The sequence below is a fragment of the Acomys russatus genome, chromosome 8 (assembly GCF_903995435.1).
Source record: "Acomys russatus chromosome 8, mAcoRus1.1, whole genome shotgun sequence".
NCBI classification, from domain to species: domain Eukaryota; kingdom Metazoa; phylum Chordata; class Mammalia; order Rodentia; family Muridae; genus Acomys; species Acomys russatus.
In genome coordinates this window covers 61016873-61036073 of record NC_067144.1, presented here as the reverse complement: position 1 = coordinate 61036073, position 19201 = coordinate 61016873, and the positions used below count along the sequence as shown (strand labels likewise).

General features: G+C 33.1%; 1 protein-coding gene across 2 annotated transcripts in view; it reads right to left on the bottom strand.

Annotated features, from left to right (window-relative positions):
• The window catches only part of Ncam2 (neural cell adhesion molecule 2), a 412037-nt gene that overhangs the window by 35583 nt on the left and 357253 nt on the right, over positions 1-19201 (bottom strand). For both annotated transcript variants that reach the window (XM_051150158.1, XM_051150159.1), the window contains exons 13-15: positions 15928-16047; positions 13116-13237; positions 2226-2406 (exon numbers count right to left, since the gene is read on the bottom strand). In XM_051150158.1, coding sequence (XP_051006115.1) covers positions 2226-2406; positions 13116-13237; positions 15928-16047 — 423 coding nt within the window. The remainder of the gene's footprint in view (positions 1-2225; positions 2407-13115; positions 13238-15927; positions 16048-19201) is intronic.

Sequence of the window (19201 nt, the reverse complement as noted above, 5' to 3'; positions counted from 1 at the left end):
ACTTGAAGTATCATTTGAAAGTTCCTCCTATGGGAAATATTTCATTATCCTATTTCATATTCATAATGTGAGATTTGTTGCTAAGTAGGTTGATGGCAGCATGTTTCAGTAGCTCCAGCAGCATCCTCATCCTTGCATTTACTCACTGCTGGGCTGGTCAGAGTCTGATGCCTGCAGTATTCAGTTAAGTGTTTGTGATCACATAATGGGTCCATTATTTGCACAGGTGAAAATAGTGGTAGTCATGTAAGGACTTGTCAAAAATACAACTTCAATACCAATTTTATAATGGAGAAAAGAATGTATTCTAATACTACAGAGACTGAAATAAAATAAAAATTTTCTCTCCATTTCCATCTCTGTTTTGTCTATGAGCTGTCCAGTTAGTTTCAAAACCTGTTTTGGCAGGTAACACAAGTAGCTATGTGGCATAGTATGAAAACTTGGTGCATTACATATTAGAGTATGTTAAGACTGTCATTTCCTTCTTAAATATTTAACACTGTTTGTTCTTTGTTCTTGAGAAAATTCAAACTCCTTTCATATAGTTTTTCTAAAAAGCTAAATTGCGTGAATTGTCATCTCTATACATTGAAGTTGTAAGACAACAGAAATTTACCTAATTATGTCTTTGTCCATATTAAAATTCATATTTATTATTTCATATAAATCTTCATTTTTGTTTATAAAGCATTGATAAAATTTGCGAAGCTATACAGAATGGCTGACTAAAATCAATCATAATTTTATTTGCTTATAATAACAAATATGAGAATTCTGGAGGTTGGGCATGATTTGGAGTCCTTTTTCAGTTTCATTGATTCAGTTAGAGATTCTATATAGTTCATGTTTAGGAGACATGCAATGAATGTAATTACCACAGTAATACAATTGTAGAAAAGGTTATTCTTGTATCAAATTCACAAGGACAAGTAAATTGATAAATGATACTATATCCAACCTCGTCTATGTAGGAAAATCAATCATTTCCCAAGGGCAAGGTTTAAACATATACACATCAAGTTCACTTGAGATGAATCAATTTTCACTTTCTAAGGTCACGTCTGTAAAATGAGTACTTCCTTACCCAAATCCTAAGAACATGAGATATCACTGAGCACTTTTCAAATTTCCTAAAATAATAGAAGATATTCATAATATTTATGCAGGACCCAAATTTCTTATATGGTCTGAACATTTTGCTAATAAATATTAGCAAAGTTAAGTTACTTTTAAACTTTATAATATGTATAATGTAATTAAATCAAAGATTAATTATATAAAACTTCATCTTTAAAAGACTGCATATTAAAAACCATGTCACATTGATGCCACTTTGAAACTAAGATAAACTACCCTAGACCCTCTCCAGAGCACCAGCCAGGCATTAACAATAAACCAGAGTGAATTTTTATATTTTTCTTAGTTGAAAAATATTATTCCTAATAATGATATAAGCCATATTTTAATGAATATTTTGTTGTCATTATATGGGTCATAAAATATATTGAAAATATAACATATTAACATGTATTCATAACCAAAAAATAACACTAATACTTGAGGAAGAAATGTAATCTACAACTAACAGAATTGATTATCATTTTGAACTGGCATATGCCCTGGCTTTATTGTCTTCATAGAATATATCTGAGAATTTTAATAACAAGACAATTTTATTAGCATAATATTGTGCAATGAAAAAAGGATTATACCTGCCACAGAGAGCATTGATTGGTATGTATTAATTTTTTTAAAGTTCTCTGTTATATTTTAACTCCCTTGTAACTCCAGCTCTAGTTCTTAATGAAATTGCGTTTTTAGATTGTTTCTACCTCATTGGTTTTCCTTCAAAATCAACTTCCTTGGTCAAGCATGGGTGAGTTTATCTTCAGCTGTGGACAAAACAAGCTTCCAGGTCATTGGCAAAGAAGTTGTCTCTGAAAATGTTTCTTTTAATCCCATCAAAGTTTTTTAAGGTGTATTTTCATTTGCCCTTCTCAACTTCAGTCCTTTCCCTCTGTCCCTCATCCCCAATTCAATGCTAATGTTATATATATCAAAGCATTTAAAAAAAAATCCCATGATAAGATTTGTGAAACTTCACTCTGATAAGCAATAACAATCATGATTAGACCCTAAAAATGACATTTCAGTTCATTTACTTTAATTTTCATTATTGGTAAAATACACCGTAAGGGTTCAAAAGATGATACAGCGGTTACCTTTAATAATGTTGGGCTTTGGTGGCATGCTGAACTCATACACCGTGGGCTCAGAATACCCCAATCTGTTGGCAGCTGTAATTTGTACTTCGTAGCCCATTGTCCATTGCAGATGCTCCAAAATAATGTGGTCTTTGTTTCCCTGCACCTTCTTCTCCAGCCACTGGTCTTCCTTGTCTTTCTGTGGAAGTAGAGGAAGGGGCTTTATGTAAATATTGCTATAAAGGATTGTATTTTAATTTCTTGGATGGTGTGAATAGTTTTATCATCTCAATTTTCTAAATTTTAGATATGTGAAATTACAAATGCAATGAATTCAGTGTCATGCCTAATATTTGTCTACATGAACACTAATGTAACAGCCAAGGACTGATGATTTTGCAAATTAAATGGGGTAGTATAATTCAACCTATTTATTTTTCCACTTCTTGTTTCTCAAAAACAAATTTGTTTTACAGTCATTTTTGGAATGTTAATAGAAAAGATGGATTATTGAATAATTACCAAAGAGAATTATAAACATTTGTTGATGTACAAAAACTATCTATAAAGTAAATAATGGAAAGTACTTATAGATGTATACTATCCATAGTGTTTTTCATGACATAATAAAATAACACACACGGTATATATAGAAAACAATATTCAATGATGTTATCTGATGCTATCTTATTCCACAAACACTGAAATACCAGAAAAATGCTTTCTGTTCTTTATCTACTCTCTGTTCTTTTCCATCTGCTGTCTTTCTCTCTTCTCCTTTCCTCCCACTCAGTCTATATGTACATACAGCCTGAGCCTTACAGTGATACTGCCTTAGTTGCCTGAGCTTTCTAATTTCACATATTTGTCTTACAATGTCCAGCATAAGTTCACCATGTCTGCCTTTTATTTACAATTTGTTATCTATATATTATTTTATTCATTCTGTAAGAATGACTGTGTACATACCTGTGCACATGTATGTTCATGCTTATGCAAAATAAATCTAGAAGAGGGCATTAGACCCTATTATAATGGCAGTTACAGGAGGTTGTGAGCCTCAGGATGGGTTGGTCACTAAACCCAGGTCCTTTGCAAATATAGTTAATATTAAAACCACCAAGTATTTTCTAGCCACTATCAGGTTCTTAACTTATTTTTATTTATGTTTGTGTTGTATCAAAACAGGGGATACATAAAGCTGACAATATTTTCAAACACTTGTATCTGTGGCATAAGCCTAATAAGAATAGTTTATGAAACTCTGATCTGAGGCTACTCTTGATTTTATTTTATCTCTGAGTGAAATCATATATGAAAAGCTAAGGTTATATCAACTGTTATCTAGATTATTGTAGGGAAAAGTTATTCTTCAAACAGCTCCTTCTTTTATGTATGCCTCCAAAACTGTCCAAAAATATAAACTAAGGAATTTTGAGACTTTTGTGTAAAGTTTCTAAACTTTCAACATTCTATTTCTGAAAATGAAATTTGGTATACTAGTCTCTTTTGAATTAGCATTAATTTCACTCTTAGTTGCCTTAACTCTTAATGTAGTAAATTAAATCCTTATGTCATTTTACTGTGACAGTGTAAAGCACCGAGAGAACTGATATTTCTCCAACATAAATCAATTTCATTTTCCATTCAACTTAAGACAAGGAGTAATTTAAGCTCTTAAGTGCCACACCTAGGGAATAGAAAAAAATTAAAGTAGGTGTTACCAAATACTCCCCCTAGGCATGAGAATCTCAATCATGCATTTATAGATGGCCTAATTTATAGAACAAATGTGCCCAGGGAATGATTTAAGATAACTAGTGGCAAAGTGTCCCCCTAGGTAGCTTAATGAGATGATTTGCTGAGTAGGACCATTATTAATGTGCCAATTAAATGGTGAAGAAAGGTTATTTTAAAATTAGGCATGATGATTGAGTAAAGCTTTTATCAAATATTTTTGTAAGAAATCAGAAGACCATGTGAGAGTGGAGATAGTGATGGCCATATGAATGTCAGCATTTCAAAGATTGCTGCCTATGGTCTACATGAAGGATATGTTTTGAGCTCATGAAGGATATTCTTGATGCTCTTATTCTTGACAAAATTTGACTCATTACCTTTTTTAAACTTTGTAGAAACTATAGTCAGCAAAATATTGCATAAAGAGCAATTGTGAAATGGTAGTCAAAAGAAAATGTAAGGTTATGATATCCAAACATATTTTGGTTTATCTAATTCTTAGGGTGGATGTATATTACCAGGAAGCAATTCTCGTTCTCTAGGCTTTCTTGATCACATGATCCATTTATTCACTCTTTTATGACCTGAGAGAGGTAATCAGAATTCATGACTTCTACTTAGAATTTATAAAAACTTGCCATCTGTTCCGATATTTTCCTCTTGCAGGATTATTTGTAAATGAATAAGTTGAGTTAACAGTTTGGCTCATAGTTACATTAGTTTATTTAGGCAAAAGAGCTATTATATATCATTATTAAAATGAATAAAACCTATCTTCTTCTTTGATAGCAAAAAGGATAAGAAAATAAATTGCCCAAATATTTCTTACTCTTTAGTATTCATAGCTATTTACCATTTGAAATATTTCAATATATTCTTAAACTGATGCCTTTAAATGTATTTTAATATACATGCTAATATATTTTGAGCGTAATATATTTTAATAGATCCTATTAATAGGAAATATTCAATTTTCTGTATTTATCAACATAGGACTCTATAATAAAGCATGCTTTCTATTCCATTTAGATATTATTATACACATCTAGATTCCAAATAATATAAGAAGGTCAGTTAAGACTTAAAAATGTGTGCCCTAATCACTGTTGCTGGTCCCAAAAGTACCTTCCTTATGACTGATTTTAAACAACCAATTTTATTTAGTTCTTCTTAAGTTAGAAAAGATTAAAATGCCAACACTAAGAAATTGTTATGATCCCTTTGTAACTATAAATTCAGAGAGAATTTTGAGAAAAACCCACAGATGCATGAAAAAAACCTATTAAATTGTATGTGCTCACATTAACATTAAAAATACATATAAAAGCCCATACATAAAATAGCATCTTTCATTTTATCATTTACTTTCTTAGAGTAATAGACTTATGTTTGTTCCCATAATAACTTAACTTGATTTCACGGTATTATTACTAAAAATTTTACTTCCATGAAGTGTCCATTTAGAATCTGAATATTCTTTTTAATATTAGTCTTTTCTAAAATATTTCATTCTGTGTTCTTAATGGGTGAGTGAACAGAGCAATGTACCTTACAACCGAATAACCTAGAATAGTGCGTGCTTCCAGGTTCATGAGCTACAAGTAATTATTCTCTTTAAAATATCTAGAATAAAAGGTTTTGGGAGTGGGTTGGTGTTTGCCTCCCTCCACTAGGAGTCCTGTCTAGTTAGAAGGTGTCCTATTCAGTCTCCATGACCTCTGCTACTAGGAGTCTCAGGTGGAGTCACCCTCATATCCTCCCAGAAACGTACACTGTCTTAGGTCTCCAGCATGCCACAGAGCGCCCATGTTCACTGTTTCTCTTCTTTGTGAAGGTGTTCTGTCTTCCAGCCTCTAATCTCTCCAGGTCTGGTGTCCACCTTCATTTCTTTCTGTGCTCCCTCTCCTACCATGTTCCCTCTCTTTTCAACCACTTCTGCTGTCCATTCTATTTCCTCTTCTCAGTGAGATTAAAGCATCCTCCTGTGGGTCTTTCTTGTTACTTACCTTCTTTGGGTGTGTGAATTGTAGTATGTTTATTCTGTACTATATGGCTAAATTCTACTCTGTTCCCTGTCTTTTTTTTTTTTTTTTTTTTTACTCCCCTCTCTTAGGCCTGCCTTGCTAGGTCACAGGGTTAGAGGACATGCTCAGTCCTGATGGGACTTGATGAGCAGAAGGGGGATGGACAGGGCAATGGGATACGAGAGGGAGGGGCATGGATGGGGAAGGTGGGTGCTCCTATTTTCTGAAGAATAGGGGAGAGGGAGGGGAAAGAGGGAGGGGTAGGACAGGGAAGAGAAGAAGGAGGAGGCTATGATTTGGATGTAAATTGAATAAATAAGTAATTTCCTTAAAAATATCTACGATCTTGTCTTTACTCAGTGAAAATAAAATTAAATGCATATATGCACTTACCCACTAGACAGCAGCTGGTAAATAAGGAATATATGTTCTCAATTATATTATTCCCATATATAGCACAGTTGAAATTTTTGCTAAACATAGATATCTCGTGAACATTTTAGGGATAACGAGCTGCAAACATATTCACTAATCACATAGGTTTACAAGACTGAAGGCTCAAAGAAAAATTGGAGGTCGGTACTTTCAGACAATTAATATTGTATGAAGAACAAATTTTTGGAGAACAGAGATCTTATAATAAGGGCAAGTGTCCATTAAATTGTCCTATAAGAAGTATACAGGTCCTCTATGGCTAAGACAGAAAGTAACAAATTATAACACTATCTTGCATCTTTATATGAGGAATCCTAATTTTTACAAAGATCACTATATTTATTTGTATACTATTCATAATGTGGCCACTTTGTCTACATCTCTTATTTATGGTTTTTAGCACCAGTGGTGTCTTTTATTTACACATTAAGGTATGTGACTGACTGTTATTTTCTCGGAAATGCTGTATAGTCCAGATATTTGTCCTAACACTCTCTTTATTTCTTAACAGTTTTCTAGATTCTCTTAGATACTTTTCCCATAGTTGTGATACAATTAAAAACTCTTAACAATATATCAAAATAGAAATAGGACTATCTGGGCAGAGGAAAGAAAAAGAACGCAGGGGAGTGAGGATGTGACGGATCAAGTATAATACATGCATTTCTGAACATGCCACAAAAGCACTAATTAATTACATGGCCACTATGAGCTAATGCAGTGTGAGACTGCACTAAACATAGCTTCACTATGGGATTCAGGAAGCCAGAGAAACAAACAGATGGAATTGTGTTTTCAAAAAAGCACAGAGGATATCCTCAGAAAACCTTACAGGGATACAAACTAAGATTACCCAAGCTGTTACTGAAGTAGCAGCATAAACTCTCAGGAGTTGGCTCACTCACCTCAGGCATATTTTACTTGTCCATTAATAGTTTCATATTTGATATTTTTATATCTACGTTAATATTTTATATTTTGTATATTGAAGATTTTATGCTCTTGTTTTCTGTTATATGGTTCTTCACTCCATCAAGTAATCCAAATTCTCTACTTTCCATTCATATTTCCTAGATAATTTAGTAAATATACTTTATGTTTGGTTAATTATATATTGAAAATTATTGAAGGTTAAGCAATACTCTTCTAAATATGCACAGGAGCTCCATGCAATTATTTTGCCAAACTTGCAATAAGAGTCTTGAATTAAACGGTTAAAATAGTGCTCCATGACCTGGAGACTGACACAAGTAATATAATAATGAATTAGTGGTCACGTGTAGTTACATTTCAATTAACAGTCATTTTTACTATGGAGTTTAAAGCAAATCTTCTGATAGTTTGGATTTGGTGAGATGGAGACTGGAACTGAATTATGACAACAACACAAGAATGTGATGTACTGGATAAATTAAACGAATTTTGTTGTTGTTTTGCTTATTGGGGGAAATATACATCCTTATGTTGTTCAGGTCATCCTTTGATGTGAGAACTTCCCAACATATCCTCCAAAATACATTGATTAGTGTTATATGTTATTATGGCCAATTCAAAGAGATTCTTTTATTGGGGAGCTTAACATAGTCATTAGGATAAAAGACAACAAGAAAAAAACTATTACATTAGATTGACAGGATGAACTCAGATACATAATAAGTGAAAATAGGCAAAATTTATGATAAATGTTCATGATTTCAGTTTCTAATTATAAAATTTTCCTTTATTCTTGGGAATTTTTAACATGTATACAATGATAAATGATTATCCCAAACACCTTTTCCATTCTCCAACTCCATCCTTATTCCTACAAACTTTATGTCTTTTTATTTTCACTTTTGATGAAATATATAACTAAAGACAGAAACTGATCAATTATATCTTTGCAAATTGATGTATACGGATGACCAAGTATTTGCCATTGCAGTATATTGATGATCATTATCTAAACTAGATAGTCAATTAAGTGCTCCAATATATATTTTATGTATAAATAACTTCTTCAAAAATACTGATTTTGAGTATATACTTAGAAAATTAAGTGAGCTTACATAAATTAATATGTAATAATCAGATAATTTCCATTTTCATTTTTTATTGAAAATATTTTTCACACAATATACTCTGATCAAGATTTCTCCTTACTCCAATACCTTTCAGACAATACCTGCCTTGTGACCCATCCAATTCCATTTTTTCTTTCTCCTTGGAAAACAAATAGTGAAACAAAAACTTTAAACAAATGAGAATATCCATTCTTCTACTGAGGGACACTTAGGCTGTTTCCATGATCTGGCTATTATGAATAAGGCTGCTATGAACATGGTTGAGCAAAGTTTCTTGTTGTGTGCTGGAAGAGACTTGATACCCTATGAGCACATAAAGGGGGAGGAAGTCCTCCTCAGGCACAGTCATAGGGGAGGGGAGTAAGGGGAAAATAGGAGGGAGGGAAGAATGGGAGGATACAAGGGATAGGATAACCATTGAGATGTAACAAGAATAAATTAATATAAAAATTTTTTTAAAATGAGAATAAAAATGAAATAAAAAGGAAAAGTACAAAGACACATACACAAACACACAAAATCAAAGCACACAAAACTGCAAAATCAAAAATTAATACATAAGCAAAAACCCAATTAATACAAAAATTACCACAGGAAGCAATATGACAGGAAAGTTACAAAAATAACATTTTCTAATTTTATTAGGCATTTACTACTAGGAGTAGGCCTACCCTTGAGTGTGGTTAATATTACCAGTGAAAATCCAATGGTCAAAACTAAATTTTCTTTTGTAAATGGCTGTAAATTAGAGATAACTTTGTTTTAAATAAACACACTAACATATATATCATTGAAAATCCAAATTGTGCATATAAAAATTGTGTGACTATAATTGGTTCCAAATGTCAACAGGACATTTTTGCCTTCAACTCTGTCTGACATAATACTAGAACTCTTGTAAGAGGTACAAATAATGTGAAGTATGTTATATTTGGAAACAAAATTCTTGAAAATTCTAATGTTATGCAAATCAAAATATTATTATATTTTTGAAATACATATGATAATATTAAACTAATAAAAGGAATGTTGTTAACATTTCAAGCATTTGTTGCTTTCACTAAATCAGACTACAGTATAAGTCATTATATATTTGGAAATATATAGAGAAATCTTGTTTACATTTTAAGATATATTTGTCTTGTGTTTATGGGTGGACACCGGTGTGTCAATTTGCTCATAGAAAGGTCAGAGGTACAATTTGCAGGAATGGCTTCCTTTTTACATCATGTGTGTCCTGGGGATTTTCCTCTGGTCAGCAGGCTTGGCATCATTAGCCTTTATTCTTTGAGCTGTGGTCATCCGGTTTTGCAGGCACTTTTATTCTCTAAGCCACCTTATAGGGTCAGAAGGATGAAATTCTATTTGTATAAGTGAAATTTTAATTTTTGGAAGGCTTTTATTTTTAAAACACTATTTGATAAAATGTGGACTGATTCAGCTGAAAAGTAAACAGCCACCTTTTATTTCCTGACTTTCCAAGTCTAGAATGTGAATTTAAAGCCACCTTCTAAAGAGAACAACATAAGCTGAATGAGAATAAAAGCTGGGTTTTAAGAATGGAAGAATATGAAAGAAAGCAATTTCTTTCCTGATAGTATTTCTTAACTGCTGCCCTAATCCTGGATTACCTAACAAATGAACATCTAATTCCACGGGGGAAATCTTCTTATTTTAATGCCTTTTAATCATATTTCCTTTGCTGAATGTACATTTTAACAAACAAGCAGTGGGCACTGAATTTAAGAGAGCAGGCCATAGAACAAAGTCAGGCCCGATGTGCTTCCTGCAGGAATATGCTATAATGTCTCTTCTAAGATACTATTTATGTGAGGTAGATGCAACAAAGAGCCCAGTGGATGCTAGGCATGCTCTGTACTGTGTTTTAACACCGTCTCTCAAATCCGTGTTCATTGTGTTATTTCTTCTTGTATTTGTTGTTTAATGCAGAAGAATATCATCTGCATTAACATACTGACTTTCTAGCCCTAGATAGCTAAACATAACAACACTCCTACAATTATTAGAATTATTATTGCACTCCTAAAGTATGTTTGATTTATTAAGACCAATAATAATAAAAGTTAAGAAAGACATAGTATGGAATGATAAATGTCCGTACTTTCCATTGAAAACACATGCAGTACTTGTGTTACTCTGCTGTCAATTCAATATATTATATAAATCAAACATAGCTTTAACTTCAACTTTTCTCAGAAAAGTGTGATAACCATATTATTCTTTCATTGCATTTTTGTGTTCAGTATGGTAATTTATTGATTTCCTTCCTCAGAGGCCACTAATATCTATTAGTGTTTTATAGCAAAAAAAAAATTCTGAGTAAAATTATAGGTAGAAAAAGGACATGCAGGATCTAGTCTAGTATAATTAATGATGCAACTCTAGTCTATATTCTTTAGACAAAGAGATTCTCTTGTTTGCATAATTTCCAAATGAGAAAATGAGGATTTCCAAGAAGCCTGCCCAAATTGCATTGTACTGTCAGATTAGATCGACCCAGAGTCCAAGGAGACCTTCAGAGCTCACTTATGACAGAGCATAAACAAAGCACGTTGCTGCTCTATATCAGCAGCTTGAAGCCTAGAGCAGAGAGAGGTCATTCCTAAAAACAGATACAAGTAAAGAACACTAAAGGGACTTGCTCAGCTGGTTGTATTCATATATTTGTGTGTGTGTCTATAAAACAATAATAATTTTAAAAATAAGAGCCCATAAGTTTGAAAAGGGATGTGGAAGAACATGAAATTTTTGGAGTCAGGAGGAAGAGAAGAAATAATATTACTATATATTAAGTTTAAAAGAGAGTTGCCATGTAAAAGGAACATTAGAACTGAATGGGAAAACCAAAATGGTATATAAAATTGATTACTGATTTGTTCCAATCAAATCAATTTTATATCCTTAATGTATTAAAATGTAATGTTCGAGTTGAGACGTAGTCACAGTTAAAATAATATCAAAAAAGCTATTGAAACTATATTTAAATACTATTAAGAAACTAAGTTGGGTCCTAGAAATCTACAAGTAGAACAATATGATAGGCAGATTTGGGCCCAAGGGTCTCGCTCAAACTAAGGCACCAGCCAAGGACAATACAAGAGGTAAACTTTAAACCCCTTCCCAGATCTAGCCAATGGTCAGAATATTCTCCACAGTTGAGTGGAGAGTGTAATATGACTTTCTCACGTACTATGGTGCCTCACATTTGACCATGTCCCCTTGAGGGGGAGACCTGGTGGCACTCAGAGGAAGGACAGCAGGTAGCCAAGAAGAGACTTGATACCCTATGAGAATATATAGGGGGAGGTAATCCCCCTCAGGAACAGTCATAGGGGAGGGGAATAATGGGAAAATGGGGGGGGAGGAATGGGAGAATACAAGGGATGGGATAAACATTGGGATGTAACAAGAATAAATTAATAAAAAAAAAAAAAGAAAAAAAAAGAAACTAAGTTGTAAGCATATCTATAGAACATGCTAAAAAGATTAGTTTTTGTGGGAATACTTTGAGAGATTTTCTATAAGTAGTCACTCTCACTGACTACTGGTATTATCTATAATATGAAACACTGTCAATGTGCAGGGGAAAACGTTGCTCACGATCCCATACCGAGCAGCATCCTCCTTCACAGACACCTTTAAAGACACCCATACAGCATTTAACGTCAGCAGTCCTTCACTCACCAATTCAAATTTACCCGGTGTGATCCCTTAATTGACCAGTCTTTATTTAAGTGTTGATAGTAACTTGTTCTTAGATGTGTTATGCTAATGTTCCTATCTTGAGCCATTGCCCTTCATTGTCAACTAGAAAGTGTTCAGAACCAGTTACAGGGCTACAGAAAGGATGAAATGTTTAAGAACACTGGCTCTTGTACCAGAGGAAACCAGCTCATTTACCAGCTCCCACACAGTGACAGCTCACAATTGTCTGCAACTCCAGTACCAGAAAGTCTTACACTCTTTTATAGGAAACACACACATATATAGTGCAGAACTAGGCAAAATACCTATACAAAAATAAAAATAAAACATTTAGAAAAGAATCATTTAGAACCAGAACTTTGGGCATTGCTATAAGGGACCTTCCAAGAGGTTTAAGGGAGTAGGAGGTCTTGTTGTGATTAAAAGTTAGATACTGTCTCAAAATCTAGAGGCTAGTATGGCATTAAGGCCAAAAGCAGGTGAATACTAGCATTCTTCTCTGCATTACTTTCCTCCACTTCATAAACCCAGACTCAAATGAAGCCATCCCTTACTTGAATGACTTTTATCAGACATGTTGTTGCAACATGAAAAGTTGCTGATACAGTTCCTACATTAGTTACTAATGAACCACAGATTTAAAGTAATGTACCAAGGTCAAGTGGAAAGGAGACAAAACATAAAGAAGAGAAATTTTATTTATTTTGTTTTCAAATCATATTTCAGAACTAGAATATGGTTGAAACCATCAAAATTTATTGAAGATCTGTGCTTAAACTTTAATAAAAGGTCACAAATAAATATTAACATTAAGTTTTACATTAATAACTGTAGATTAACTCCTTATCTATCTTTGAGATAATTGTTACTCCTTATATAATAGGAATCATGATACGATGTAACAGTCAAAAGATACTTACACTTCTATATTTCACAATGTATTCTAAAATAGGAGCCCCTCCATCATCTTGTTTGGTGATGCTGATTTTAAAACTCTTCCCACTGCTTGGCTGTCCATGTATGGATGGGGGACTTGGCTCACCTAGAAAGTAATGCAATACTTGTTTAGGAACACTCACACGCCATGCTGAAGAACACTCTCTCTTTTCATTAAACCAACACCTTATGTGCTATGGGATTTTACCTTATTTATTTTAGATATGTTGTCATTTTGTGTGCATGACTTTGTCGGCCCTTGTCTGCAGACAGAGGAGATGCTCCCTCCTGGTAAGCTTCATGCTCAGACATAGATGAACCATACCTCTGCTGGCAAAACAACCACCAGGCCAAATGTGTAAAAGGCTAGTTCCTTGCAGGGACCGAAGGACAGACCCTTACCAGGAGGGAGCGTCTCCTCTGCTTGCAGGCCAGGGCCCACATGGCTTGATGCTCATCCACAAAATAATTAAAATAATAACTAATGCTCAGATATTTTAGTATGATTTCGATGTTTAAAGTGAGAATACATGGTGTATAGAATAGGTTCTTTTAATAATGACATTATAATAATAATTTTTTTTAATGATAGCATTTTGATATAGTTAAAAAACAGAAGCTAAATTTCCATCTATAATACATATATATACATTGGAAGTATTTATTCATAGGTTTAAAATTTAACTGAAACATTTTAGGTTTAAGACTTGTTTGTTTATGTTTCCTAAATTTATATTGTTTTCGTTAACTCATTTTTCCTTTATTCCCATCTCTCCCTATTGAAAACCATCTTCTGTCATTTACATCCTTCTCATTGTGAAATACAGAGAGTTTAATTAGAGTGTGATAGGAAGTTGTTTACTGGAGCAAGGACAACTTATCAGTGGCTACAGCACTGAAGAACAGGGCACTACTTCCTCTAACAACCATTAACAGCCAGTGGCCCTCAGGGAGATGTAGGGCTTCAGAAAATCTCCCCAATTACTTCTGAGGATATGATAGTGCCTGATCTCATATAGATTTAGTGCAGATAACATAGATGCTGAATGTTACTTAATTACAATGTACAACTCATCTGAAAACTAAAATATAAAGAAATATAGATTCTGTTTCAGTGAAATTGATAAAAAAAAAAAAAAAAGATCTTCATTTTGATAAAATTCATTCAACCAACCAATAAAAGAATTGCACCTAATTTCAACGGTCTCACAGTATTTGAGAAAGGTTGCCAAGCATATGTGTGTGTGTGTGTGTGTGTGTGTGTGTGTGTGTGTGTGTGTGTATGAGAAGTTTAATGACTTAGAAAGTAGGAGAAAGAGGAGATAGTCATGGTGGTGGTGGTGTGTGTGTGTGTATAATTGTGTGTGGGTGTGGGTGTGTGTTTGTATGTGAGTGTGCATATATGTGTTCAGATTTGCATCTATTGACACCCAGAAAAAAATATGTTACTTTTCTCTATTGCTCTGCACATTTTGATACAGATAAGTCACCAATTCAGCACGTTGGTACCCAGTGAGAACCAAGGATTCACCTAATTCTACCTCCAAATCGGTTCCAACATCATCAAACCACCACACTGCACACAACTTTTCTGAAGGGGCTGTTGATGACACATCAGGTTCTCATGCTTACATGACTCAGCAAACACTTTGATGACTGAACTCTATGTCCTGAGTCACAAGAGTAGAGACTAACTTCTTAGAAATGTGCACCCGTATTTCAAGGGCGAAGAAAAGTGGTTTGAAGTCTTTAAATATAGGAGGAAATAGAATTATAAATGTTACTCAGGGCATTAGTAAATTGATCAAGTCTCTACTTTGAACCAATTTGCAAAACCTCTGGGTGTCCTCAGGAGTAAAGAAAATGCACTGCTCAGATGTGTATATAGATGGAAGGTAGGAAGTGAAGGCGTCCTTGAGATTTGTAAGCAGGAAGGGGCAGATGTATTTAGAGAAGACTGCATCTAAGCTCTGACTTTGAGTTGAAATATATCTATCTAGACGTAATCCTAGTGAGAAGTAATGAGAGATTAAAAAGATAGCATCGTTAGAGAGGGAGAAAAGGAGTATAATACAATGGATTCTGGGAAGCAATAGAAAAATCATTGCCTAATGTTAGAGAGTAGAAGTTTATTGTGGTCCATTTGGTCAACCCAAGATGTGCATGTAGCCGGTAGCTGCTTCCCTAGATCGTGCAGAGCTGTGTTCGGTCCTTTTTAGTAAATTGTCTCACATTTTAAAAATGATTAACTTGATAAGAAAGTAGTGTCTTTTAAACAGTAAAATAACTGTAGACAAATCAAATTTACTAAAAATTACTCAAACCATGACAATTTTGGGAAAAAGAGCACATATTACTCTGGCCATCCTTAGTCACTTTTATAACAAATTTAGTCTTGTGTTCTTTTTTTCCTAAGGCTCACATAATTTGGAGGATATTAAGATGTGTCTCATTAAAAGTGATATGACACATAACATTTCTCTATGAACACAATATAATCTACAGACATAATTAATTACACTATATTATCTACAGTAATTAATCACACTATAAATGCAAGTTTTCCTAAGAGCATATTTACTATTTATGTTCCACTACGCATTTTATTTTCATGCCCAACTTAAGAGAAATGTTATTTTTATAACCCTCGAGATGCCACTAACTCAGAAAAATCTTCAACAGAGAGATAATTCACTTCCCTAAAGTATTAAAATACATTTTTTGCATTTAAAAATCCCATTAAATTTGCAAGAGAGGGATCTGGTAGCAGAGAGCAGAGTGGTGATGATTACTTACGGACTGGCAGTGTCTGGAACACTTCTATTTTACTGTAATCTCCTTGCCCTTTTCCATTTACTGCTGCTACCCTGATTTCATAAGTCGTATTTGGTTCCAGACTGCTCAAAATAACCATCGCTAAAAAAAAAACCAAACAAACAAAGCAAAACGAACAGAAAAAAAAAGATGGAAAGAAAAGAAACACACATTTATTTTACATCATTACAGTAAGGAAAGGCGTTGGGTTTATTATAATCTGGGAGGATAACATCACGGAAAATACCTGAGAAAAAGTAAATATCATATGAGCATAACTACTGAACCTTTTTTTTTTTTTTTTTTTTTTTTTGGTCAGATCTGTTGTAGCTCCTTTTGGAGCACGAACAGAAATCCTAAGAGTCATTGATTTTGTTTTGATTTCTAATAAAAAATTATATAAATATGCCATCTTTTTTCTATGTCTGCTTCATTTAACCCATGTCAACTGTGTCTGGGCCTTCATTGTGAAAACTTTTACTCATAACAATGAAAGGTCATGAAAGTGGATCTGTAGCAACTCTGGAGCCATTCATTTTGTGATCTCAGAATGAAATAATGACTTGAAATTCTAGCCTGCTTCAATTCTGTCATTTCCTACATTTGATTTTAAATTCATTTTCACTGTATACTGTAGAAACCTGCGTTTCCAATCATATAATTAAAAACGTCATAACCTGAAAGGTACAGAAACACATCTTTATTATAAGTTGTGGTGGCATATGCTGGCCTCTTTAGTTCCACACATAATGTGACTTTGCTTCAGGTTTTAAAGCACTGCCTATTGGTAGTTTGTTTGTTTTTGTGTTGTTGTTGTTTTGTGCCTAAAGTAGCTATTACTATTGTGCCTATATTACCCTACCTATATTTTACAGCAAAAAAGTAACAAATGGAGACACAATCTCACAGCAAAGTCATTATTTTATACTATAATCTGAAAAACTGAAAGAAATTATTTTGAAGTAAACCCTTATTGGGACTGGTACCTTTACTACAATCTAGTCATGGTTCCTTTATACAAAGTCAATCACACTCTAAGTTAAAAAGGTAAATTATAATAGGATGTGTGATTAGTCATAAGAAATGATTAAATTCTACACAATGAAAATGAAATTTACAAAGTTATTGGTTTCAACTATAATTAAAACTTGAACTTTATATACTTTATCTTCATAGAACTATTATTAGTATTAATATTATTATTAATTTCTCCAGGGGAAATAAATTTCAAGGTATAGTATATTATTTATTTTTAAATCTAAAATACCAACAATGTTATATAAATTGCCTAACAACAAAAATTACATAACACAGGTGTCAACTAGGGATTATTGTAAGACTTTTTAATCTGGTTGACATGTAACAAGTGTGCATTATAACAGAGTACTAAGTGATTTTTTTTTATAAAATATGGAGTAGCAGTATTAAAAGTAACATAATATAATTCATAGATATCTAATTATTTTGTGATCAAATCTTCAAAATCTTTTTGTCTTATTTTAACTGTGCTTTATTTAAACTCATACAAATGCTCTAAAATCAGCAGAAAGGATAAATGTCCATATAGAACTGTTTCTATATCTACTTCTCAATTCATTATTGGAAAAGAAATCAAATTTTCTTTGAACAACATACTTCCAGTCTAAGCCTTGGATTATAAAGCATGATGTCAGTTTCAATAAAGACAATTGAGAAAATATTGATTGACATAGTCAAACACTTGTCTGTATGATACATGGATAGAAAGAAACATCTGAGCTTAATTAAGTGATGTCAGAACATGGTAAAACTCACAAAACAACATGAGACTCACTAGATATATAATGTGAACTTCAGAAAAATATTTTATTTAAATAGGCAAATGTATAATTATAAAGTCTTTCAAATGGGGTCGGAACACATCCAAGCTAAGCATATTATTTGTTAAAGGTCATAACGTCATTGTGGCTAAGATGAAGCTTCTCCTTAATATAATATTAACAATTTCATAAATTATCACTAACATGATTGCAGAAACATAAGCTGAGCAAGGACAACAGTAAATGGGCTTCAACTCTGTACAAACAACTACAAGCAGCTAAGGAATGCTGAGAGCGGAAGTAATCTTCCCAGTAGAAGAGCACATAAGTTGGTTTCCCAATACCAAGGGTTATATTTGAAAATTTACTCCTAAGTAACATTACGCAGGCTGAGAAAGTTGTATTTGCTTATTAACAAATATTTATGGAAATAACAAGTAGTAAAGAAGAAGGGACTATGAATGTGAAGAATAAATTCAGCTATATGGAAGAGTTTGGAGGAAGAAGAGGAAGAATAAAATAAAATGATGCATTTATATCATTACTTCAAAGTAAAAAAAAATGTATACATGTTAAATATTCACTATCTTAGCCAGGCAAGGGTGGTGCATGCTTTTAATCTTAATGCTTGGGAGGCAGAGGCAGACGGACCACTGTGAGTTCCAGGCCAACCTGGTCTGCAAAGCCAGTCCATGACAATCAAGGCTACACCAAAAGCTCTGTCTCAAAAAACCAAAATAAACTCACTATATTTTACTAATTCATATAAATTAAAATAAACAGAAAATGGATAAATTCTAAAAAAATCAAAATACATAACATGTATTACTTCTTGAAGATTCTAAAAATTAGACCTTTATACAAGCAAAATGAACCATGCAGTATCAAACCACAACTGCATACTGCTTCTCCTGATGGACCATGAGGAATTTACGAGGGCTCTGCTCTGTAACTAGTCAGAAATCTTTGAAAGAGTCACAGTTGATTGGTATGTACTGGAGATTTCAAAGTTATTGGCTGTCCTCATCACCCATTGGAATCCACTCGTTCTTATTGACAGACTTCTCTCTCAGTTCTTAAAATAAAAACCCTTAAGTCAAGTATCATAGGCATAGAGTATAAAAGTACAATGAAAGAAATAAGTCTAAAATAACAGTGGTATATGAAATTGTTGACCAAATATCAATTATGTTTGAATAGAAATATTATTTGCAGGCTGTGGAATGAAGCAGAATAAAAGAAAATATAAAGACTATTAACTTTGACTGTCTTTTTAAAAGTGAAATAGTATGTGTTACTGGGAAATAGGACTATTTTAATATTTACTTGAATATATTAATGAACATTTACATAGATGATTTACATTAGTGTACGAATGCAATAATATGCGAGAGATTACAAAATATATATGCTTCCACCACAGCAAGCACTTTGACTAGGTAAAAAGATGAACCTGA